Source organism: Cibotium barometz, chromosome 30, assembly GCF_041138505.1.
Source record: "Cibotium barometz isolate CiBa-2024 chromosome 30, ASM4113850v1, whole genome shotgun sequence".
NCBI classification, from domain to species: domain Eukaryota; kingdom Viridiplantae; phylum Streptophyta; class Polypodiopsida; order Cyatheales; family Cibotiaceae; genus Cibotium; species Cibotium barometz.
Genome location: NC_141075.1, coordinates 41,071,577 through 41,095,921, shown reverse-complemented (window position 1 = coordinate 41,095,921; position 24,345 = coordinate 41,071,577). Strand labels below are relative to the sequence as shown.

Here is a 24,345-nt window from a genome sequence, read left to right as displayed (position 1 = left end):
TCCCGCCTAGACCAAAGAAAGTTCCTGATCAGCCTCTGTACCTGGCTGATACAAGAGCTCGAAAAGATCCAGCAAGACGTAATGTACCACATGGTCGCTAACAGCACCTGATTTGCCACCACCACCCTCCCAACCAAGGATAGTCGTGCTGTACTCCAATACAAAAGCTTCTTCCGAATGCTCAGAAGAAGCGGGGCAATCTGCTGCTCAGGTGACAAATCTAGTCCAATCTGGCATCCCAAATACCGCACTGCTGTGCCAGGAGGAATCCATCTAAAACCGGGGTCCGGGCTCCATGCCGGAGTGGGAGCGCTGCTGATCCAAAAGGCCACTGTCTTGCGCCGATTGATCAATGCTCCCGAAGCTGCACTAAGAACCTGGAGCAACTGCTCTGCCCGAAGAAGATTGGCCTCTTGGCCATGCAAAAATAAGCCTGTGTCGTCAGCAAATTCAGCATCGAGCAGGTCCTCCCCCCGGACTGGGAGGTCCTCTCAAACCAACCTCCTCTGCCGTCAAATACATGCTCATAGCCTCCGCAAAGAAGAGAAAAAGAGAAGGGGCGAGGGGACACCCCTGACGGATTGATCTGGTCAGCTCAAAACTCGGCCCCCGTCCTCCTGCAATCAACACCTGGCTACGAGCTATGGAATATAGGGCCGCCACCCCTCTAATCCAGCCTGGCTCAAAGCCTAGGCGAAGCATAGTGCCCTCTAAGAAACCCCAATCAACTCTATCGTATGCCTTCTCAAAATCGAGAAGCATCACGACCAAGTCCTCACCAAGAAATCTAGCTCGGGCCATCGCCTCCCAAAAAGTAAAGATGTTGTCAAGGATTCTGCGCTCCTTGACGAATCCTGTCTGGGTAGCATGAATCAACTCCCCCAGGAAGGGCTGGATCCTCAAACTCAAGGCCTTGGCTAAGACCTTGTAGACAGTATTGAGGATCGTAATAGGTCTCCAATGCCGAATATCATCTGATACTCCCTCCCCCTTGGGGATAAGAAAGATCAAGCCCTCTGAAAAGCTCTGTGGCATCACCCAAGTGTCCAAAACATACTGAAAGCCCTGCGGAGGCCTGGCCCCAAAAGGTCCCAATAGCGCATAAAAAAGGCCGGCGTCAGTCCGTCCTCCCCTGGGCAACTATGTCGCGGCAGGACCCTCAAGGCCTCGGCAAGCTCAATCTCTGAAAGAGGCGCACCAAGAACTGTACGCATACGATCTGTGACCCTCCTTTGCACATGGGCCCACACAGTCTGTCTGCAAGCATCCCGATCCTCAGTGGCTGGCTCCGCTGAAAGCAGGTCTCTATAGAATGCAATGGCAATGGCTCTGATCTCCCCGGGCTCAGTAGCTACCGATCCATCCGGCCTACCAAGCTGACGGACTCCTGCTCGAGCATGGCGGGGTCCAGTGATCTCAAAAAACTCCCCAGTCACTCTATCACCAAGCTGTGTCCACTGACAGGCCTGACGACGATAGTAAAACTCATGTCTCTGCTCCTCTGCCTCTCTAACCTCCTGGCGTGCCTGGCTCAGCTGGGACGCCACCCACTCACATGCAGGCTGCTGCTCCTGAAGGCGCTGAAGCGAAGCAAGGTTGCGTCTCAACCGATGCTCTCGCTCGTGAATCTCTCCCAACCGTGTCAAAGCTACAGCGTGCAAAAAAGAGCTAAGCTCGATGAGTCCCTGGGCACACTGGCCTGCTGCATCCTGGTCAGAGCACTGACTATCATGCCATATCCTCTCAATGTCCTCAGCGAGACTGGGATCTGTAAGTACCCTCTCTGGGATCCTCAACTGCAAGCTAGGCTCCCGTGTCCTCTCCTCCAATGTCAAGATAACTGGCGCATGATCTGAAAATGAGGTGCCAGCGAGAATGCCGACGGAGCCCCCTCGCTCCCCTAACCAGTCACCCACATAAAAGCGATCAATCCGTGAAAGATTAGTCCCTCCCTGCCGGCGATCCGATCGAGAGAAACTAAGACTATCCTGAGAGCGGGAGAAGGCCCCATGCTGCCATGCATCAGTGATCCTCAGTGACATGCAAAACCGGTCCCAAGCTGCAAGCTCCGTGCCGTGCACTGTAACATGACTGCCTCCCACCCTATCGGCCGGGTCCTCAAGCATGTTGAAGTCTCCCTCGACACACCAATGTGCGGCCTCTGGCAATGCATCCGTAACCTGGGTCCAGAACTCTGCTCTGGCACTAGCATGGTTGGGCGCATAGACGTTGAGCACGCCCAGTAGCTCATCATGCATCCTCAGAATGACATACTGTGCTCTACCAGGCACAATGATCCCTCGATCCACAATGGCCTGCCGCCATACATCTGCAATGACCATGCATACTCCTCCCTGTCCACCCAAAGGACCAAACCCTGCAGACCAAAAGGTGTCCCATCTACCAGGCATCACCAAACCATATCTCCGGATCCTGCTCTCACCCAAGTGGTGCTCCTGCATCATCAAAATATCAATGCTGCCACCAACCAGGCATCTCTGAAGCTCCTGCCTCAAGCAACCACGATAGCGTATAAAATGTGCTCCGCCAAGGCCCTGTACATTCCATGAGATGATCCTCATGGATGACCTACTGAGGTGGATGTTGTCTCAGCCGTACGGCGGGCCTTCGCAAGCGGCTTGGATGGAGAGTAGTCCCTATCCGAGCGGCTGCGAGTCTGCCCACCCGGTGTACTGCAAGAATCACGGATCAGGCGCCAGTGGCTGTGGCCCATGGCGACTGCCTCCCGCTCTGACAGAGCAACCTCGTGTATACATACATATCCAGGGTCGCGTGCTAAGTCTGCCACTATGCGAACAACCAAATGACGAATCCCTGAGGCATCCACACTCCCGGCATCCACACTCCCGGGATCCAAGAAAAAATGAGCCAACTCCCATAGTCGGCCTATCACATCTGTCACCTCCAGATCGCTCACATGATGAGAAAACTCAACTGCCTGAGTCTTCAAAGTGCTAAGAGCGAGCTCTAGAGTCCACTCCCGGTCGCATGGGCCACATAGAGGGAACGAGAAGGCCACCGCTGAATCAAGTGCCTCCTCCCCGCGGGCCGGAGGTATCACTACATGAACTCGGATGGGTGCTGGCTCATGGGGACCCTCTGCTCCAAAAAGCCGTGTGAAGGCGTAATCAAAAGCCTCCGAGCGCTGTCTAATGCCGAGGCGACTCAGCCGACTGCGGATAGATGATATCCGTGAAGCCCGAATCGGCATGGTAGGTCTCCTCTGTGGTGCTCAAGCGAGGTCGGTGCTCAGCGCCCTCCGGACTGCAGGTGAACGCCAGGGGACTGCCAGGGCCTCCCGGGAAGGTGAGGCGGGCGGGGGGGGAGGAGGGGGGGGCGAGGGGGGTGGAGAGGGAGCTGCTGCCGAAACCAGAGCGGGGACGGGAGGAGGCGAAGGTGCAAGCGAGGCGGTGGGAGGGGACGGGGGTGGGGGGGGTGAAGGAGGGGGTGCTGGCATCTCCTAGTCTTCAGTCGTCGCCGGGGTCTCCTCCTGGAGGGGAGCAAAGCTGTTCCTCACGGGAACCCAGTGATGCTGAGACTGTGGCTGCTGCTGCAGCGGTCTCTGGGCGTGCTGCTGCAGCGGTCTCTGGGCGCCCCTGTCCAGGCTGCCACTCCGAGGTCTCTGTGGCCTGAGCAGGTGGCCCGGAGGCAGCCTGCCGAGCCGCATCTGTGGGCGGGCCATCAGGGGCCTGCTGCTGTGGTGAGGGTCGGGGTCTCTTGCGAGGGCAGGCCTTGGCCAGATAACCGACCTGCCTGCAAATGAAGCACTGGTTCGGGAGCCCCGAGAACTCCACTCTCTGATCAATCCATCCCCCCCCTATCCTAGGTAGCTGAATGACCTTAGGAAGGGAGGAGATGTCAGACTTCTTTTTCTTAGGCAAAGGCACCAAATTCCATGTCTCATTAGCATCTAATCCAACCATCTCTTCATCCATGGCATCTTCCTAATGCTTATGTCTAAGTGCCTCCTTAAAACACGAAGGCTCTACTCTTGTATAGCTTTGACCGTATAATGATGGGCTGTATACCCATCATATCTCAGCTTGTCCACTGGATATCTGACTCTAGTAGACCTGCATACACTTGGATCATTGTTAGGTGTTCTCAACATTGCTTTGGATCTTTGTACACCAAGTGTAACGGTAGCCGGGATCCCAAACTCCTCATTAAGGCTCTGCTTTGAGTCACTATCTCCATCAACAAAGAAGTGACCTCATGTCCTGCATAAGGCGGAGCATGGCATTCTATCAAAACCTTCTGCCTCAACTGAGATGTGACACACAATTTGTCATGCATCATCAAAAATCCTTCCTTGAGAGAATAATGATCAACTCGCTCTCCTTCAGTCAAACGATCAAAAATTCGCTCAAAATCTGAGTCATGAGTATACTGTTCTCGCATATCATCAAGTTCATGATGAAAGATAATAGAGACGGCAACCACATGTGGTTTCCTAGACAAAGCATCCGCAACCACATTCTTTTTGCCATCCACATGAACAATTTGAAAGTGAAACATGGACAAAAAGTTTGCCCATCTCATATGCTTCTTTGAGAGCTTCCATCGTAGAGTCTGATGATCACTCTGAACAATGAAATCAGCCCCAAGAAGGTAATGCTTCCAAGTAGAAAGAGCATGAATAATCGCAAGAAGCTCCTTCTCATACACATGTAGATTCCTTTCTGCTAGTAACAATGTTCTACTTTCATAAGCAATAACATGACCATCTTGCATAAGAACAGCTCCAATGCTATTCCCGCATGCATCACACTGTACCACAAAAGGTTTATATGTAGATCTAGTAAAACCAAAACTGGACCAGTGGTTAGCTTTTCCTTAAGCTTGTTCAAAGCTTCCACTTCCTTCCCTGTCCATCTAAATTTTACATCCTTTTTGGTCACGTTCACTGCTTTGTTCTTCTTGTGAGCAGGAGAGGATCTTTTGTAGCCCTACGGGCGTTTTTATATAACTAATGAAAGGATCTTTTCTCGGGAAAAAAAAAAAGGAAGAAGAAGAAGAAGAGGTAAAATACTCAGTCCTGTAACACCGAGCGAGCCCCACGTTCCTGAGACACAAAACAACGGGGCAATGATCGGATTTGGTGCTGCCACGCATAATAGCAATGGTGCCTCCTCTATCCAGGGACCAATCATCCACATAAAATCTGTCCAGATGTGCAAAGCTGCTCTCAACCCCGCTCCTGCGGTTATGCCCAGAGAAAGATAAGGAATTTGGCCTTCTCTCTGGAAGTCATCCTCAGTCCAGCAATCCCTGCCAAAGAAAGAGAGCGTGAACCTCTCCCATGAGGCTCGCTCCAAAGGGCGTAAACCCCCTTCGCGCGAACCTCCTTGTCAGAAGGTTGCTCAACCATATTGAAGTCTCCTCCCACTATCCAATGATCAACCTGGGGAATGACATTTGTAATGGTGTCCCAAAAGGCCACCCTTTCACCTCTCACGTTAGGTGCATAAATATTCAAGATTCCCAATTTCTGACCCTCATGCATGATCAACATCCACTGCACTCTAGCAGGGATGATAACACCGTGCCCAATAACATGAGGCATAACAGATGCTACCACTGAAATGCAAACACCCCCTCTAGTCCCAACAGCTGAGGACCAGAAGGTGTGGCCAGAAAGCATCTTACCAGTTTTGCCACACTGAGATCTATCCAATTTGTGTTCCTGCAACAAAAGTATATCCATAGACCCTCCTGTAATAGCAAGGTGAAGCTGCTCCTTCAGAAGGCGGTTCCTACCACGGGTGGGAAGCCCTCCAAGGCCCAGAACATTCCATGAGACGATTCTCATGGAAGAGAAGAGGGTTTGACCCCCGATCTAAGAAGACGATGGGCAGCCTGAGGATGCCTCTCATAATGCTGGAGGATGGGATAATCCACGGGGCAAAGTCCACTGACATGCCCTTGTCCGGGGCCCTACACACTACCTACATATGTAAAAGAAACCTGTGCGCCCTGCGGGGCATCAAGGGCAATGGCATCATGCTGAAAATCCTGCAATACATGATCCCCACTGTGCTGAGCATCCTGTATATCGCCCCTTCCAAGTATAGAGGACTCAACAAAAACATCCTGATCTGATATATCATCTCCCTGCAAAGAAGCATGAGCTGATACATCCCTCTGCCCAAAAACATCATCTATCTGAGGTGCAATATAGAAGGAGGTCTTGCGCCTGAGAGGCACGCTTGCAAGGCCTCCTATGACCCCGAGCCCGAGGGCAATCTCGAGCAAAGTGACCCTGTTAGTGATAAACGCGGCACTGATCGGGTTGACCTGCAATCTCCATACGTTGCTTCAAAAGACCACTAGGGCCCGGAAGCAAAAAATAGTCCTCAAAAAGCTCACGGGCAAGAACCATGACCCTGGGGACAGCATCCGCCGAGGCAATAACCAACTGGGCAGAAGATGTTGGCAAAGCGTGGAAGGGGGGCACTTGAAGAACTAGCCCAAAGGCAGATCCGATGGCCTCTAGCATAGGCCAATATGCGCGAGGAAGACCTGGGAATCTGAGAGTAATCAGGAAACGGTTCCGGTCTTCCTCAACAGGGTCGAAATAGCTAGAGTAGGGAAGAAAAAAAACCTTCCTCGGGCCCAATGGCAAAGGGATACCCTTCAAAACCTCTGAGGCTGCGTCCTCGGAATCAAAATCCACCTGAAAGAAACCTCTTCCAAGCAACTTGACATCTCGAAAGTGTGGAGTGAGGTCGGAAGGCAAAGCCGCCACGACCCAATCCCGAGCCTGGAGAGACGGGAAGGGTGAGATCCAAAGATTCTGGCAATGAGGATCGTTTTGGAGTCTTTCTTGATCTCGGCGAAGAGGACCACGAGCTTGTCTTCGGAAAAAACAATGGTTCGCCCCGTCGAGGGAGAATGATTATCCATGATGCTAATCGAAAAAGAAGGCCGACTTAAACCCGGACAAGGAGCAATCCGAACCAAGGGGAAGAGGCTGGCAAGGAGGTGAAAGAAAAGAAGGGAGGGAGTGAAAAAAAAAAAAAGAAGAAAAAAGAAAAACGAAAAAAGAAAAGAAAAAAAAGAAAAAAAGAAAGAAAAGAAAAAAAAGAAAGAAAAGAAAGAAAAGAAAAAAAGAAAAAAAGAAAAAAAAAGAAAAAAAGAAAAAAAAGAAAGAAAAGAAAAAAAGAAAAGAAAAAACAGGAAGCTGGACACACAGGCGAAGGGAAGAGCTGCGCAGAGGGATGAGGTGGAGGAATGAAGGGGAGGAAGAGGCAAGGGCGACCAGCGGAGGAGGAATGATGGGAGGCGGAGGAGATGTTCGCTGCGCAGAGGGATGAGGCGGAGGAATGATGGCGAGCAGAGGCAGGGCCGAAAGGACAGAAGGGAGGCGGAGGAAGGAATGGGCGATGCAGGCACAGAGGCGGAGAAGGATAGAGGGAGGCGGAGGAAGGAAGGGGCACAGAGGCGACACAGGCATAGGAGCACAGGCAGGGGTCGGGGAGCTTTCACGGTCATTCGCTCGATTTCTCTATCTCACAAATTCGCACTTTCGCCACTCGCATGGTCGGTGAGATTACGGTTTTGATGTCGCCAATGGTTTACAGGTTGTATAACGACGAGTTTGGTTTACTTAGTTATAGCGCTAGCTCATATAGTCGGGTTCACACTATGAACCTTGTATGTTTTAGTAGCAGAGTACTTTCCCTTTTAGTATGTACTCTTATCTTCATGTTATGGTTATAGAGAAGTGAAGAAGATAGTGGAAAATTCAACCATCCATCTCTCTCGTTTGCTTGTCTACTCTTGTGTGTGTGTGTGTGTTGCCGTCCCTCGTGAATCCTCTCAGGAAGTTGTCTCAAACTGCAGTTATAATTTTCTTTCCAGGAAGAATCCCAGCGGCCAGTGATGTCGCGCAGTGGATTAAGTCCATCCTTGGAGGATGCTTTGTAGAGGGAGTGTATTTTGCTTCCAGAGGCTTTTATGAGGTGCATTTATCAGATGCTTCGTGCAAGCAGAGGCTTCTTGAATTCTCTCCCCTGTTTTACGGAAAGCAGATGGTACATGCTGCCCTGGTCCCCAAACAAGGATTATCAAAGTCTTATACGACATCATTGTCCTGTATGGGTTGAGGTTGTTAACTTCCCGGACTATATGCGTGAGGCTGCTTCTTTGGGACAGGTCATTTGTCCTCCACGCCCCACGGGAAACCGTAACAGGTTCTACATTCTCTGGGACACTGATACACCTACCCCTCCTTCTATTGCAGTGGAAGTTGAGGGAGTGCAATTGGGAAAAAAGTATTTTGAATTGAAGTGGGGTGTGTTTGCAGGAGCTTGTTTTGCCTGCCACAAGTTTGGGCATCTACCTTTGAATGCCCAATGGTTCTGCATCAGCCCCCTCCCAATGCCTTGCCGCCCCAGACACAGGAAAAGAATGAGAATTTGCAAGCTAAGACAGCAAATAGAAATGGAGCAAAGAATGTCAAACCAATCAATCAGGTGCAGTCACTTGCTGGAAAAGGAAAAGATAAAGGAAAAGAGAAGATGAAGGAATCTGCGGGGATTGATCAGGATGGTTTTCAACAACCTAAGAAGGTGGTTGTATTGAAGCAACGCCCCCTTCAATCTCGTCAATGGGATGCTTCTTCTCCCTTACCAGGACAGGCTTCTACTTCAGCTCCTGTCCTTCAAAATTGGGTGGGGGTTTTGAAGAAGGGCATCCCCATATGTGATTCAGAAGAAGGGGATAATGCTATGTCTTTCATGGGTCCTGATGGAATGCAGCCCATGCAGGCAGAGGCTTTGCCTCTCTGATGTCTTGTTTTTATATCTCATACTTTGCTGTATATACCTCTTTCATGCCTCAAACACTTAAGTGCTTTACCTACAATGTACAGAGCCTCTGCAATGTCTCAAAGTGGAGGCTTTTATGGAATTATGTACATAAAATGCAGCCAGATATTGTTTGTTTGCAAGAGCATAATCAACACTCCATGGTTGGTCATCATGTTTATTTTGGCGGTTATGATATATATTATGCTGGTACCACTACCTACTCAGGTGTATGCATACTGGTTAGACATGAGCTGGAGCCTCAGTTAGCCTTCAATGACAGCAGTGGCAGATGGATGGTCTACAATGTAATGTCAATGGTGATATTCTTGAGTTTGCATCAGTCTATGCTTCCCAGACCTCTGCCATGAGGGCTTCATTATGGGATTCTTTATGCAGATATCCATGGAGATCCAATGCATTCATCTGTGGAGATTTTAATAATTCCCCTCTGCCAAGAGATAACACCACTTCAAGATCTCATATGCTATCATTGGAAAGGCAAAAATGGGACAGCATGATTCTTTCTGTGCAGGCTGAAGATTTATGGGTGCTTCTCCAAGGGTCAGTGCCTGGATATACTTTTCATCATAATGCACTTACTACATACTGGGCAAGGCTTGACAGATGGTATTTGTTTTACCCTCCACAATTTGCAGATTTTAGCCCTCATCTCCTTATAGATTTCTCATTGGGCTTATCAGATCATGCCCCATTGTGGATGAATTTGCAGCTTGGCATGCCTCTGGATGATTTGCCACCCCTCTCCAGTAGATTATTGCATGTTAATCAGGCTTATTTCCGACATCACTATTTCCAGCAAATGATCAGACTTGCAATTCATCCCTTGCCTTTGCATGCCCAGGAGGACATGAATTATGCTTGGGACAGCTTTGTCTCTCGTATGCAGAATGTCATTAGGGAGTATGGCAACTGGCATATGACTGAATGGAGGAATGAGGTTAAATGGGCAAAAAGGACAGCACAACAATTGACTGAATTTTCTCAGTTAAGGCCTCTCTCTGATTCAGAAAAGGATTCCCTTTCACATGCTCACTTTAAATTGACTGTTAATGATCAGAGGAAATTGCACAAATGGCAGATTAGGGCAAGAATGAAGCCCCTCATGGATAAGGGCTGCTCATCCAAAGCCTTTTTTCACGGCTTGCATGCTACTCGAAAGAAAAACTCATGCCTAAGGGTAAGGAAGCTAGATGGCTCTTGGACGCACTCTTTCTCTGATCTCCAAGATGAATGCCAGAATTATTTCCAGAAATTATTCTCCGCTCCTAGTTCCCCATCAAATCAAATGACTGAGGCTAGGACTGAACTTCTCCAATATGTTTCTGGAATAGTGGAAATGGATGAAGCTCTTACCTTGGAGAGACCTTTTACTGACACAGAACTTGATAATGCATTGTTCCACCTCAGCAAATACAAGTCCCCTGGCTGGGATGGTCTTACGGTGGAATTTTATATTTCTTTTTGGGATGATTTGAAAGAAGTCCTCTTGCAAATGATCAATGTTGCCTGGCAAGAAAATCAGTTGCCGCACTCTTGGAAGCATGGCATAGTCAAACTTGTGCCCAAAAAACATCTATGTGACCATATGTCAGATTGGAGGCCTATTACTTTGATGCCTGTAGTTTACAAACTCATTACCAAAATGATTGTGCATAGGCTTCACAAGATACTGGATGCGGGACTTCATCCTCATCAGTATGGGTTTGTGCCGCGAAGACAAATCCATGACAATATATCCAATGCCTTGACTGCAATTGAATATGCTAAGTATTCGCATCAAGATGTGCTTATATTGCAGGTGGATATTGCTAAGGCATTTGACACTGTTCAATGGGATTTTATCTCTCAAATCATGACCAAGTTGGGCTTTGGTCCCAAGATGGCAAATGCAATTTACTGGCTTTATTCTGGCTCTACTTCTCAGTGCATTCTTGGGGGTCATCTATCTCGGTCATGGACATTGGGTCGATCAGTTAGACAAGGCTGTCCTCTTAGTGCTCTCGTATATGCCATTGCGACCCATCCCCTTTTAATGTATCTTGATCATCTTACAAACACAGGACAGATGACTGGTCTTAAAATCCCTGGAGCTGCATCTTTTTTGGCACAAGCATATGCTAATGATTCCTTCTTTATGCCACAGAATTCTTCCCGGGAAGTTCAAATGCTTATGACCACTCTTTCATTGTATGGCTTGGCAGCGGGATTGCATGTCAATTTTGACAAATCTAAATTACTTCCCATGAAACAATGTGACTGGCATTCTATTCTTTGGCCGGGTTAGGTGGTGCATTCCAAAGATGTAGTCAGGCATTTGGGATATCCCATAGGATAGCTAAAATGGATCTTCCAAAGACTTCAACATAAACTGGAATACTGGAAGATTTCTACTTGGCCTCTTCATGTCAGGCTCAAAATAGTACAGTCCATTGTAATGTCCTATGTCCAGTTCTATTTGCCTTTGCTGCATTGGTCCTCCAGGGATATTTCAGCCTTTATGTCTCAAGCTATGGAGATGTTATGGAGGACAAAAACTGTTGTGAAAGCATTGAGATTGATGAAGATGGAAATGGTGTGCTCTCCTAGGATGCATGGTGGACTTAATGTCCTAAATAGAAGATATCATGTACTTGCAAGGAAGGCGACTATGCTGCATACTTTTTTCCGCCAACAACAGCCATGGACTTGTATGCTAGCATCCATGTGTGTCAACATGAGGACTTGTGCTTATGGTCATTGGATTACTGATCATTGGGAGGTTGTCATTGGGAGATTTGTAGGGAAGATACCTGGCTGTCCTTTCTCTACTGCTCTGATACTTGTCTGGAAACAAGTACTTTCTAAGGTCAAATGGGCTCCTGATAATTGCTCGGGGACAAACTCAATGAGGAAAGAAAGTATTCATTGGAGTGCCATCTTTGACATTCCACTCGCTTTACAGGAACCTGTTCGGGCATACAATCTCATGAAATTGGGAATTAGATACATACATGATGTGGTAGATGATCAGGGCTATGTCTTATCTTTTCCTCAGGCCACTGCTTCCTATGCATTGGGAATGCATCATAGGTCTATATGGAAGAAAATTGTTGATTTATTACATCCTTTTCTTCCTGTTCCTCCTGTGGTGGGCTTACACAGACATGCTTACGGATTGGCAATTGCAACCCTCTGCTACATGCACTCATCCTGTTCCTCTCCCGCCTTAACCTCCATCAAAGCTTACAGGCTTCTTCAGCCTGCTCCATGGATTCAGCAACATGCTAATTCTCTGTGGCATATAAGGAAGCCCCTCTCATGGTGGCGGAAGAATCTCGGGATGTTATGGAAGTGTAAAATGCCATTGAAACAAAGACTTTTTCTTTGGAGATGTATGGCAGGCACATTGTCAGCGGGGGTCACACTTGCTAAACATCGCATTGCACCATCCACATGTTTAAGATGTCAGGCTCCCTCAGAGACTATTCTTCATTTGCTTTGGCACTGCCCGTGTTCTAGGATCCTCCTAAGAAGAATTTCAGATTATCTTCGGCTCCGTTTCCCTAGTCACAGATTTGGGAAACATTTCTCGCTCTTTGGCAGATTTAAGAGGTCTTTGTCTCAATACTCACTATTTCTCTCACCCGGTGAGATATTGGGCTCTTTGGACAATCTGGAGTGAGCATAATTTGGCATACTTTGGTCGGCAGATTCACAAGTCATATGAATCTTTCCGAGCCTCATTGCGGCAATCCTTATATGATGCCTGCCATGAGGGTGATATGGATGCTTCTTGCATAGAGCTTTTCTTTTTATGTTTCTGATCTTTGGGATACTCTCCATTTCGGAGACCTCCCATCATGTAAATTTGTGAGCATATAAATATACTGCACTGGATATTACCAAAAAAAAAAGTGTGTGTGTGTGTGAAGACGAAAGCTTGCAAGGAGCACAATCCCCCACATTCATCTCAGGTGACACACTGACTATGGTCGCAGACCTACATGGTCACGTCATGGCCGCTTCGTGGATACAAGTCTATATAGATACACGACCAACCCCTTCTCCACATAGTTCATCAATCATTGCTGTGAGTTTATAGCTTTTACTAGCATACAACCTCTATCTTAATTGTTCTAGATCAGCCATCAAAGCTCCCTTCATAGGAGCACACAAGTGAGGGGATTTGCCCACTCTTGTATCACTTTAGTAATACAATATTCTTGTCTATCTCTGTTATTGTACAATTTGAGTTTTAAAGTTGTGAATGATCCTGCTTCTTGTGAGTGTTCGCTCGTATACACTGCATGTTGTATCCTCTTACACAAGGATATTCAATTCTCCCAAGCACTCGGCCTAGAATAGATTGTAATGAACCATTTGTCATGATTACCCCAACACAATAGTCCAATAGAACAACAAAAAAAAGAGTCGAATGATTCTTTCCAAAATCCCAACAAATTTTTGCAGTGTGATCTGTCTTACCTTGAGTTAACTCTACTAAGCTTCATGTTTATAAGCTGTGGGCTCATACACACATGTGAGACCCCCAAAAAAAACTCCTTGTTCATAAATGACCGTCTTAACATTTCTAAAAATTTCAACTTGGAAAAAAACTTATTGATTAATTACAAAAATGTAATAACCGATAGACATTTGATCTTACCACTAAACGATCATAATTGCATTTGGCATATCGATCCTCCTTTTTACCAGGAGGAAGCCCTGTATTTACTTCGACACGTGCTTGATAGCTAATCATTGATGCTGAAATGCAAAGAGTAAATTTCAAACACTTCCAAATAGTTTTGTGTACTTGGTCAATTCATATGAACCAGTAAACACAACAAGGTGCAGACTATAACAGGTAGAGTAAGAGTATAATTGCCAAACAAGTAGCACCTGCATTGAGGAAATCCCTAGGTAAAAATTACAAATTCGACAACCCAAACATGGGCAGGCACACATTCACAAGCAATGGATCCATCTGAACATGCTTCTCTCCAAAATAGATTTACACCCAGATTCATTCCTCAGAGTGACACAGGATGGGCTCATAAAGATGCCATGACACTTAGGGAAGGATGTTGCATGCACTCAGAATATCTACGAGCACCTAAAGGGAACACTGTCTCATCACATAGAATCCACTTTAAGATAGCAGGAAATAGAGCTGAAAAAGAACATCAAGAGCTTCAGATAAGCCAAGTACACAACACGCAAGAGTTAGAGGAGGAACATACCATACTATGATTCCCACTATACTATGAGGAAGTATAGTTCATTGCCACAGACCTGTAAGGCACCCTAATAAACATCAGATCTTCACAAAGTCCGGGCCATTGGAAGGTGATCTTACGCTGCTCGCTGAAGCTACGCCCCATCCCTGCCTGCGCGACCTGCACACCAGCGCCCCCCCCCCCCCCCCCCCCCCCCCCGCCTGCTGTAGTTCCTGCGCCACTCCCCCTTGTTGCTCTGCCCGCCGCCCGTCTCTCCTCCCCCCCTTCGCCTGCTTCGCTGCTGCACCCCATCCCTCGCTGCTGCGCTCCCTCCTCGCCTTCTCGCCCCCTCCCTCCTCGCCTCCTCGTCTTCTCGCCCCATCCCCTGCTTCGCGCCCATCTCTCCTCTGCTTTGCCCTGACCCCCCTCCGCCAGCATTCTCCTCCCCGCCTCATTCGCTCATTCGTTCTCCTCCCCGCCTCATTCGCTCTATCTCCTCCCCCCCTCATTTGCGCAGCCATCTCCTCCCCGCCTCATTTGCGCAGCCATCTCCTCCCCGCCTCATTCGCGCAGCTGCCCCCCCCCCATTTTTTTTTATTTTAAAAAAAAAAAACCCCCCTCCCTCTCGTGCTGTTTTCCTTCCCCCAGGGGGTTTTGCTTTTCTTTTTTCCTCCGGTCTTCCGCCTCTCTGTGTGCAGCCCGTTTCTTGCAGGATTTCCGCTTTCGCCTTGCCTACGCCTGAGCTTCAGACTCTGATGGAGACTCCTCCCGCCTCGCCTCAGAGGGACTCATCCGCAGCCCCCTCGCCCGCCCCCGAGGACACCCCCATCCGGCTTTCTCTTTCGCCGGAAGAGGAAGCAAGCCTCACCGCAGAGGTGGAAAGCCTTCAGGCCCATTCCACCATCTGCCGTATAGTCGGCACTCGCCCCAGCAGAGGGGAGATCCGGGATCTTCTCCAGGCCCGCCTTCTTGCAGATGTGGGCAAGATCCTGGACGTACAGCTTCTAGGCCGGGGACATTATCAGATCGAGTTCGAGACCGCCCAGAGTATGGCCAAGGTCCTTGCCATGAGTCCCCTTGACATCAGGGGTGCTCGGGCTTTCTTCAGACCTTGGCAGCATGGCTTTGATCCAGCAGCGGGCTGAGCAGGGAGAGCGCCTTTTTCATGTTACAGTTTGCTTCCCTGGACTCCGCCGGGAGAGCGCCTTTTTCATGTTACAGTTTGCTTCCCTGGACTCCGCCGGGAGTATCTTCCGCTTCTCTCTCGGCTAGGAGCATTGGTGGGCTCGGTACTCGAGACTGGCCCCACAGCAGCTTCAGTGGTGGCCAGAGCAGCTGGGCTACCCTCCGTCAGAGTTTTGGTGTCTGACATCTCCTCCCTTCCTAAGGTCATTCAGCTACCTAGGATAGGGGGGGGATGGATTGATCAGAGAGTGGAGTTCTCGGGGCTCCCGAACCAGTGCTTCATATGCAGGCAGGTCGGCCATCTGGCCAAGGAATGCCCTCGCAGGAGACCTCGACCCTCACCACCACAGCAGCAGGCCCCTGATGGCCCGCCCACAGATGCGGCACGGCAGGCTGCCTCCGGGACACCTGCCCAAGCCACAGAGACCTCGGAGTGGCAGCCTGGACAGGGACGCCGCCGAGGGAGACAGTCACAGCAGCACCCACAGAGACCGCTGCAGCAGCAGCCACAGTCTCAGCCTCACTGGGTTCCCGTGAGGAACAGCTTTGCTCCCCTCCAGGAGGAGACCCCTGCAGCGACTGAGGACCAGGAGATGCCAGCACCCCCTCCTTCACCCCCCCCCCACCCCCACCCCCATCCCCTCCCACTGCCTCGCTTCCATCTTCGCCTCCGCCCGCTCCGGTCTCGGCAGCGGCTCCCTCTCCGCCCCCCTCGCCCCCCCTCCTCCTCCCCCACCCGCCTCGCCTTCCCGGGAGACCCTGGCAGTCCCTTGGCGCTCGCCCGCAGTCCGGAGGGCGCTGAGCACCGACCTCGCTCGAGCACCACAGAGGAGGCCCACCATGCCGATCCGGGCTTCACGGATATCATCTATCCGCAGTCGGCTGAGTCGCCTCGGTGTTAGACAGCGATCGGAGGCTTTCGGTTACGCCTTCACTCGGCTTTTTGGAGCAGAGGGCCCCCATGAGCCAGCTCCCATCCGAGTTCATGTAGTGATACCTCCGGCCCGCGGGGAGGAGGCACTTGATTCAGCAGTGGCCTTCTCGTTCCCTCTCTGTGGCCCTTGCGACCGAGAGTGGACTCTAGAGCTCGCTATTAGCACTTTGAAGACTCGGGCAGTTGAGTTTTCTCATCATGTGAGCGACCTGGAGGTGACAGATGTGATAGGCCGGCTCTGGGAGTTGGCTCATTTTTTCTTGGATCTCGGGAGTGTGGATGCCTCAGGGATTCGTCATTTGGTCGTGCATATAGTTGCAGACTTAGCACGCGACCCTGGATATGTATGTTACACGAGGTTGCTCTGTCAGAGCGAGAGGCAGTAGCCCGGTCACAGCCACTGGCGCCTGATCCGGGATTCTTGCAGTACACCGGGTGGGCAGATTCGCAGCCGCTCGGATGGGGACTACTCTCCATCCAAGCCGCTTGCGAAGGCCCGCCACACGGCTGAGACAGCATCTACCTCAGCAGGTCATCCATGAGGATCATCTCATGGAATGTACAGGGCCTGGGCGGAGCACATTTTATACGCTATCGAGGTTGCTTGAGGCAGGAGCTTCAGAGATGCCTGGTTGGTGGCAGCATTGATATTTTGATGATGCAGGAGCACCACTTGGGTGAGAGCAGGATCCGGAGATATGGTTCGGTGATGCCTGGTAGATGGGATACCTTTTGGTTTGCAGGGTTTGGTCCTTTGGGTGGACAGGGAGGAGTTTGCATGGTCATTGCAGATGTATGGCGGCAGGCCATTGTGGATCGAGGGATCATTGTGCCTGGTAGAGCACAGTATGTCATTCTGAGGATGCATGATGAGCTATTGGGCGTGCTCAACGTCTATGCGCCTAATCATGCTAGTGCCAGAGCACAGTTTTGGACCCAGGTTACGGATGCATTGCCAGAGGCCGCACATTGGTGTGTCGGGGGAGACTTCAACATGCTTGAGGACCCGGCCGATAGGGTGGGAGGCAGTCATGTTACAGTGCACGGCACGGAGCTTGCAGCTTGGGACCGGTTTTGCATGACACTGAGGATCACTGATGCATGGCAGCATGGGGCCTTCTCCCGTTCTCAGGACAGTCTTAGTTTCTCTCGGTCGGATCGCCCACAGGGAGGGACTAATCTATCACGGATTGATCGCTTTTATGTGGGCGACTGGTTAGGGGAGCGAGGGGGCTCCGTCGGCATTCTCGCTGGCACCTCATTTTCAGATCATGCGCCAGTTATCCTGACATGGGAGGAGAGGACACGGGAGCCCAGCTTGCAGTTGAGGATCCCAGAGAGGGTACTTACAGATCCCAGTCTCGCTGAGGACATTGAGAGGATCTGGCATGATAGTCAGTGCTCTGACCAGGATGCAGCAGGCCAGTGTGCCAAGGGACTCATCGAGCTTAGCTCTTTTCTGCACGCTGCAGCTTTGACACGGCTGGGAGAGATTCGCGAGAGGGAGCATCGGCTGAGACGCAGCCTTGCCTCGTTACAGCGCCTCCAGGAGCAGCAGCCGGCATGTGAGTGGTTGGCGTCCCAGCTGAGCCAGGCACGCCAGGAGGTTAGAGAGGAAGAGGAGCAGAGACATGAGTTTTACTATCGTCGTCAGGCCTCTCAGTGGACGCAGCTTGGTGATAGAGTGACTGGTGAGTTTTTTGAGATCACTAGACCCCGCCATGCTCGGGCAGGAGTCCGCCAGCTAGGTAGACCGGATGGTTCGGTAGCTACTGAACCCGCCGGGGAGATCAGAGCCATTGCCACTGCATTTTATAGAGACCTGCTTTCAGCGGAGCCAGCCACTGAGGGCAGAGATGCTTGCAGACAGACTGTGTGGGCCCACGTGCAGAGGAGGGTCACAGATCGTATGCGTTCAGTTCTTGGTGCGCCTCTTTCAAAGATTGAGCTTGCCGAGGCCTTGAGGGTCCTGCCGCGACATAGTTGCCCAGGGGAGGACGGACTGACGCCGGCCTTTTTTATGCGCTATTGGGACCTTTTGGGGCCAGGCCTCTGCAGGGGCTTTCAGCATGTTTTGGACACTGGGGTGATGCCGCAGAGCTTTTCAGAGGGCTTGATTTATCTTATCCCCAAGGGGGAGGGAGTATCAGATGATATTCGGCATTGGAGGCCTATTACGATCCTCAATACTGTCTACAAGGTCTTAGCAAAGGCCTTGAGTTTGAGGATCCAGCCCTTCCTGGGGGAGTTGATTCATGCTACTCAGACAGGATTTGTCAAGGAGCCCAGTATCCTTGACAACATCTTTACTTTCTGGGAGGCGACGGCCAGAGCTAGATTTCTTGGCGAGGACTTGGTCGTGATGCTTCTCGATTTTGAGAAGGCATACGATAGAGTTGATTGGGGTTTCTTAGAGGGCACTATGCTTCGCCTGGGCTTTGAGCCAGGATGGATCAGAGGGGTGGCGGCTCTGTATTCCACAGCTCGCAGCCAGGTGTTGATTGCAGGAGGACGGGGGCCGAGTTTTGAGCTGACCAGATCAGTCCGTCAGGGGTGTCCCCTCGCCCCTTTTCTTTTTCTCTTCTTTGCGGAGGCTATGAGCATGTATTTGACGGCAGAGGAGGTTGGTTTGAGAGGACTTCAGCTCCCAGTCCGGGGGGAGGACTTGCTTGATGCTGAGTTTGCAGACGACACGGGCTTATTTTTGCATGGCCAAGAGGCCAATCTCCTTCGGCCAGAGCAGTCGCTCTAGGTTTTTAGTGCAGCTTCGGGAGCATTGATCAATTGGCGCAAGACAGCGGCCTTTTGGATCAGTAGTGCTCCCAGTCCAGCATGGAGCCCGGACCCCGGTTTTAGATGGATTCCTCCAGGCACAGCAGTGCGGTATTTGGGATGCCAGATTGGCCTAGATTTGTCACCTGAGCAGCAGATTGCCCCGCTTCTTCTGAGCATTCGGAAGAAGCTTTTGTATTGGAGTACAGCTCGACTATCCTTGGCTGGGAGGGTGGTGGTGGCAAATCAGGTGCTGTTAGCGACCATGTGGTACATTATGTCTTGCTGGATCTTCTCGAGCTCTTGCATCAGCCAGGTAGTACAGAGGCTGATCAGGAACTTTCTGTGGTCTGGGCGGGACGGTCAGCCAGCTCGGGCAAAGGTTGCATGGGCAGTTATTACACTTCCGCTGGCTCAGGGAGGTTTCGGCATTATAGATCCAGTCGATCAGAGCAGAGCCTTATTGGGGAAGCTTATTGTTCGGGGGCTGCTTCCAGGCGCAGAGCCTTGGAAAGAACTCCTCTTGCAGCGGCTGCAAGCTCGGGCGCCCCCAACAGGGGGCACTTGGGCACCAGAGATTCGTTGGATCTTCATAGAGATGAGGAGGACAGGCCTCAGTAGAGGATGGGAGGACAGATTTGCTTTGAGTATCCTGAGAGCTTGGGAGCTGCTGAGACCGGGGCTCTCTCAGCGACCTTCTTGTGTTGAGGAGCGGGCCAGACAACCGCTCATCTGGAGCCCAGCGGTTCGCACAGAGCAGGGTCACATGCTAGGTTCTCGGCCTCGTTTAGCCTGGGGGCCTCTAGCGGCAAGCCCAGCTCGTAGTTTTGGAGACTGGCAGGCCTTCTGCAGTCTTCCAGAGGAGATCCAGGTGGAGAGGCTGAGTCACTTCAGAGGGGGGTTGATTATGAGAGATGATATTCAGGAGGCACTCATAGAGGAGTGGTTCACGCCTCTCGAGCCAGTGACCCCACGGTGGATGGGAGCCTTTACACAGTTGGAGATCCTGATTGCTGTCAGAGCTTGCACTGAGGATGGCAGTTGCCTCTACTATGAGATTCACGATGAGGGCAGACTCCAGCGAGTGGAGGTGGAGTCGCCTTTGGTTGCAGAGTGCACCTTTCAGAGGGTTAGGGTAGTGGCCGCCGCTTCTCGGAAGTGGCATATAGACCCCGATCCTGCTGATGTGCTCCCGGATTGGCGCATATGGGCATATGCAGCGCGCCCCTTGGCCCGGCTACAGTGGGACCCCGGGGAGTACGAGTGGCACGATCCTTATGCATCCCTCAAGGCCACAGAGATTACCTTTTTCCAGTATACTATTCGGTTAGGGTGGCATATTTTGACGGCGAGGAGGACGGTCTCTCCAGCGGCAGCGGGGCATTGGCGGCTACAGGGGCTCTCACAGGAGTTCCTGGAGGATTTTTGGGCTCGGCTCTGGGCTAGTCGACAGGCCCGCAGGATCTCGACTTTTTAGTGGCTGGTCGCCCACAGGGGCTCAGCAGTTGGCACTTGGCTTGTTTACAGCGGTCTTCCGGCGGCCTGCGTCCGATGCGGCCACCCTATGGAGACACAGAGACACTGCCTTTGGGATTGCCCTCAGGCGCGCAGCAGATCTAGCTGCGGATGCTGCGTATTCTGGCTCCCCTCTCTCCAGAGGGTATGTTTACGTGGGGTGCCGCTGCTTGGTCGACTTCGTCAGGGCCTGCTCTATGGGCTATGAGACGGAGCAGGGCAGTCAGGCCATCAGATTTATTAGGGGCCAGCCTCGCCTGGTTCCGGCACCGGATTTCTCGTCCGCCAGCTGGACACAGGAGCGGGATTTACGATGGGAGCTCCTCAGCAGCCTCACCATCTGGTTCACCTGGAGGGCCCAGTGCTTTACGGCCTTTGAGGGGAGATTGGAGCCACCAGCAGAGACTGTACGGGGGATTTGGCAGGAGTTGATCCACACCCTGCGAGGACAGTACGACCGCATCCGGGGAGACTCGGATGAGGCGATCTTGCGGCGCCAGGCCTTTCACACCACTTGGCGTTGTGGCCCTTTCTACACCTTACACACGGGATCCCCCCGTTGGCACTACAGGCCACCTGTTTGGCTCTTCCCCCCCCCTATTGTATGATTTAGCCTCTCAGTCCTTTGTACTGATGCTTGTATTTTGCAGCACCTAGGGAGAGTCTCCCGGGCTGCCATGCTGTATTCACTGCTCTGTTTCTCTTATGAGCAGGAGAGATCTGTTGTAGCCCTACTACGGGCGGTTTTTTTATTATATAACTAATGAAAGGATCTTTTCTCGGAAAAAAAAAAAAAGTCCGGGCCATTGCCACTGCTTTTATCACTAGCTTCTCACAGCAGACCCTGGTCCCTACCTTAACCAAAAAACATCAAGCGAGAGAGAGTTTGGTGGCACACGAGGGCCGTAGTTTCTCTGGTGTTGTAGAGTTTTCGGATTCTCCTTCCTTGGAGTTTGGGTATCTTTTTTTCCGGGAAAAAGATCCTTCTATTAGTTACTGAAAAAACAGCCATGAAGGGATAAATACAACCACAAAGGGCTAGATACAAACTCACCTCATGTACAGGGTGGGGATCAAGTAATCAAAACAGGGGAAAGAGATACTTCTCCTCCGGCAGGGCTCTGTGAGGAGAAGGCTATCTCATAGGGGGGGGGAACACCACATAGGTGGTCTGTAATGCCAAGTGGGGTCACCACCTCTATCAGTGAGAAAAGGGCTAGGCCACCAAAGCCTCAAGAAAGCTTCCCGCCGCTTCCGCATGTGGTCGAGCTCCTTGGAGTTTGGGCTTGAGCAAGGGTGTAGCAGCATCTATGTCACCACGGGTTCACTCTAAGGCAGTATGCCACAGGAGTTGCCACGCAACCAGGACGACCGGGCTACTCTGCCTTCTCCACTGCGCACACACACTCCGTTGGAACATTATGTTAGCATGCTGCCGATAAACAGATTGCATCATGATGCCACCTAATCGTCAACACTTCATGACATAAGAAACAAGCAAATAACCCAGAAGCACCGAGAGACAACAATGAGAGAAAACGATAACACTGTATTATGAAAAGAGAGTATTCTCCCTACAAGATGATATCCTTTGGTGCTCCCAGAGTCACCTATATACAAATGATGCAAGTAGGCAGTAAGTGAACCATTAGCAGTGCTTCCGTGAATGAAGGTGAGAAAGTGTATCCGTAAATGGGTGAGCTGCCGGGAATGAAGGTGAGGAAGTGTAGCCGTAAATGGGGTGAGAAAGTAGAGGCAGAATATGAGAGGCAGACACTGCAAAAGTGAAGCGGATGTCCACCAAAAATGGATGCCCGCCAAGTGGATGCCCACCAAAGAGTGGATGTCCACCAAGTGGATGTCTGCCGGTTAGAAAGGCCGGCTCCAGGTCGCCCACCACTAAACACTTCACCATCCGCCAAGAAGTGGGCATCCGTGCCTAAGTGGACGTTAGCCAAAAATGGATGCCCGCCAAAGAGTGGATGTCCATATCACCGGGTAGAAAGGGCAGCTACAGGTCGCCCACCACTAAACACTTCACCATCCTCAGGGAAGCATGGAGAGAAGCATGATAGGTTCAAAACTGGAAAATACAGAATCGCATAAAAAACCTGAGACTATACGGAAGTAGTCAAGAGTGAAAAAGAAATCCCAAATTGCTACGGGTATGTACAATGATGGAGAAATGGTGGAAAATACAAGAGACTTAAGTGCCGGTTCAGGGTGGCCACAAAGTGGAGCTGCCAAATGTGAACTGCACAGTCTGTCGGATGGTCTGGAGCTGGGATGCCTGATTACGCAGAGCAGGACAATTTGCCAAGTCGGCCTCCAGGGAAGCGAGGTGGGCCTGGGAATCTGAGAGCTGATGTTGAAGCTTCACCTGCGAAGCTTGGACTCAGAAGTGAGAGCCTGGGAGAGATGCCGGCGGAGCTCGTGCTCTATAACCTGGGCCTGGGAGAGCTGCTGCTGCGTAGAGGTGAGCTCTTGGCGAAGTAGTTCTGCAGATTATTGTGCCACAGAGAAGTCTGCCTAAAGTTGAGCCCAAGCATCAGAAGTTTCAGTGGAGGAACTCCGCCCGCACCCCCCCCCCCTCCTCTCTGTCCACTGCTTTCTCCTCTCCCCCCCTCCTCCTGCATTTCCCTCCCACCCTTTCGCTCTCCCCCACCCCCCACCCCCCCCTGCCTGCACCCTGATTCTCGCCCCTCCCCCTCGCCTCTCCTTCCATTCGCCGGCCAGATGTAGTGTGTCATGTGCATCACATCTGTGCCACAAAAACATGGATCTTACTTGCAGCCACCTTTTACGCAAGATGAGGGGCAGAATATGGTCTGATTTGGGCAGTTTGGGCAGCACAATAGGCACCCAAGACATGGCCCAATGGTTGGGACACAAGTTGGGCAGAATATGAACATATTTTATGGTATTTTGATGATATTTTATGCACAGTTTGGGCAGCACAATAGGCACTCAAGATACGGCCCAATGGTTGGGACACAAGTTGGGCACAATATGAACCTATTTTATGGTATTTTGATGATATTTTATGACCTTAAAAATGGATGCCCGACCTGAAAACGACTTGTCATCCTATCCCTATATAGAGGAGGTCAAAGACAGATATCTCACATATCTCTTAGGCATCTCTCAGTTGTTAGCATAACATCTTATGTGTGTTTGCTAAACAATAGGATTAGTGTTCATCTAAGTTGCTTAGCTGCATTAATCAAGAACACGCTTTCCGCAACACATGTAACACAATGAGATTACCGATGGTTCTCTCACCCCACCTGCAAAGACCATATGCTCCATTTGGACGGACCTCATTCACACCCTCCAAGGATGATGAGAGCACCTAGTTGGCAATTCAGACCAGACACACAACCGCAAGCCACTTTCTTGTGCACTTGGAGCCAGGGCCCCCTGTTCACTGGAGGAGACTCTCGCGTTGTTTGGCAGTGTAGGCCCCCTATGTGCCGAAGTCACTCCCAACACGGCCACATAGATGGAGATTAGGAGGCACTCGGGTGGGCCAAGTGGGCCTGGAAGTTGCACTGATGATCTACAGTTGATTGTTAATATTATCCCAATCAAGTGATGTGGTCCGTTCAGTCCATCTGGACCAGTCATAGAGGGTGGCCAACCTAGGCTGACCACCCCCTCCCAAACGTCAGAGCTAGCCATGGCAAACAGAAATGATATATGCATTGAATTTATCTCCAATATTGGCAAACTTAAAAAAAGCGATCTTAGCTTCATGATGAGGGTTTGCTAGCAATACTTCTTGAGATGGAGTTGTCGTGGAGACTAGATGTGTAAGGATTAACACTTACCAGACACAATGAAAGCCTAGCAATACTCTCCTTCTTTGACTATTGTTCATGTTTGA

The 24,345-nt window shown here is 50.7% G+C and overlaps 1 protein-coding gene and 1 pseudogene across 1 annotated transcript in view; one reads left to right on the top strand and one right to left on the bottom strand.

Moving 5' to 3' along the window:
* LOC147621494 (uncharacterized) overlaps positions 1-24,345 on the bottom strand; it is a 141,327-nt gene that overhangs the window by 38,076 nt on the left and 78,906 nt on the right. The window contains exon 5 of the mRNA XM_086824251.1: positions 13,501-13,601. Within this exon, the coding sequence (XP_086680377.1) occupies positions 13,501-13,601 (101 nt within the window). The remainder of the gene's footprint in view (positions 1-13,500; positions 13,602-24,345) is intronic.
* On the top strand, positions 19,711-22,955 carry LOC147621496 (uncharacterized; annotated as a pseudogene).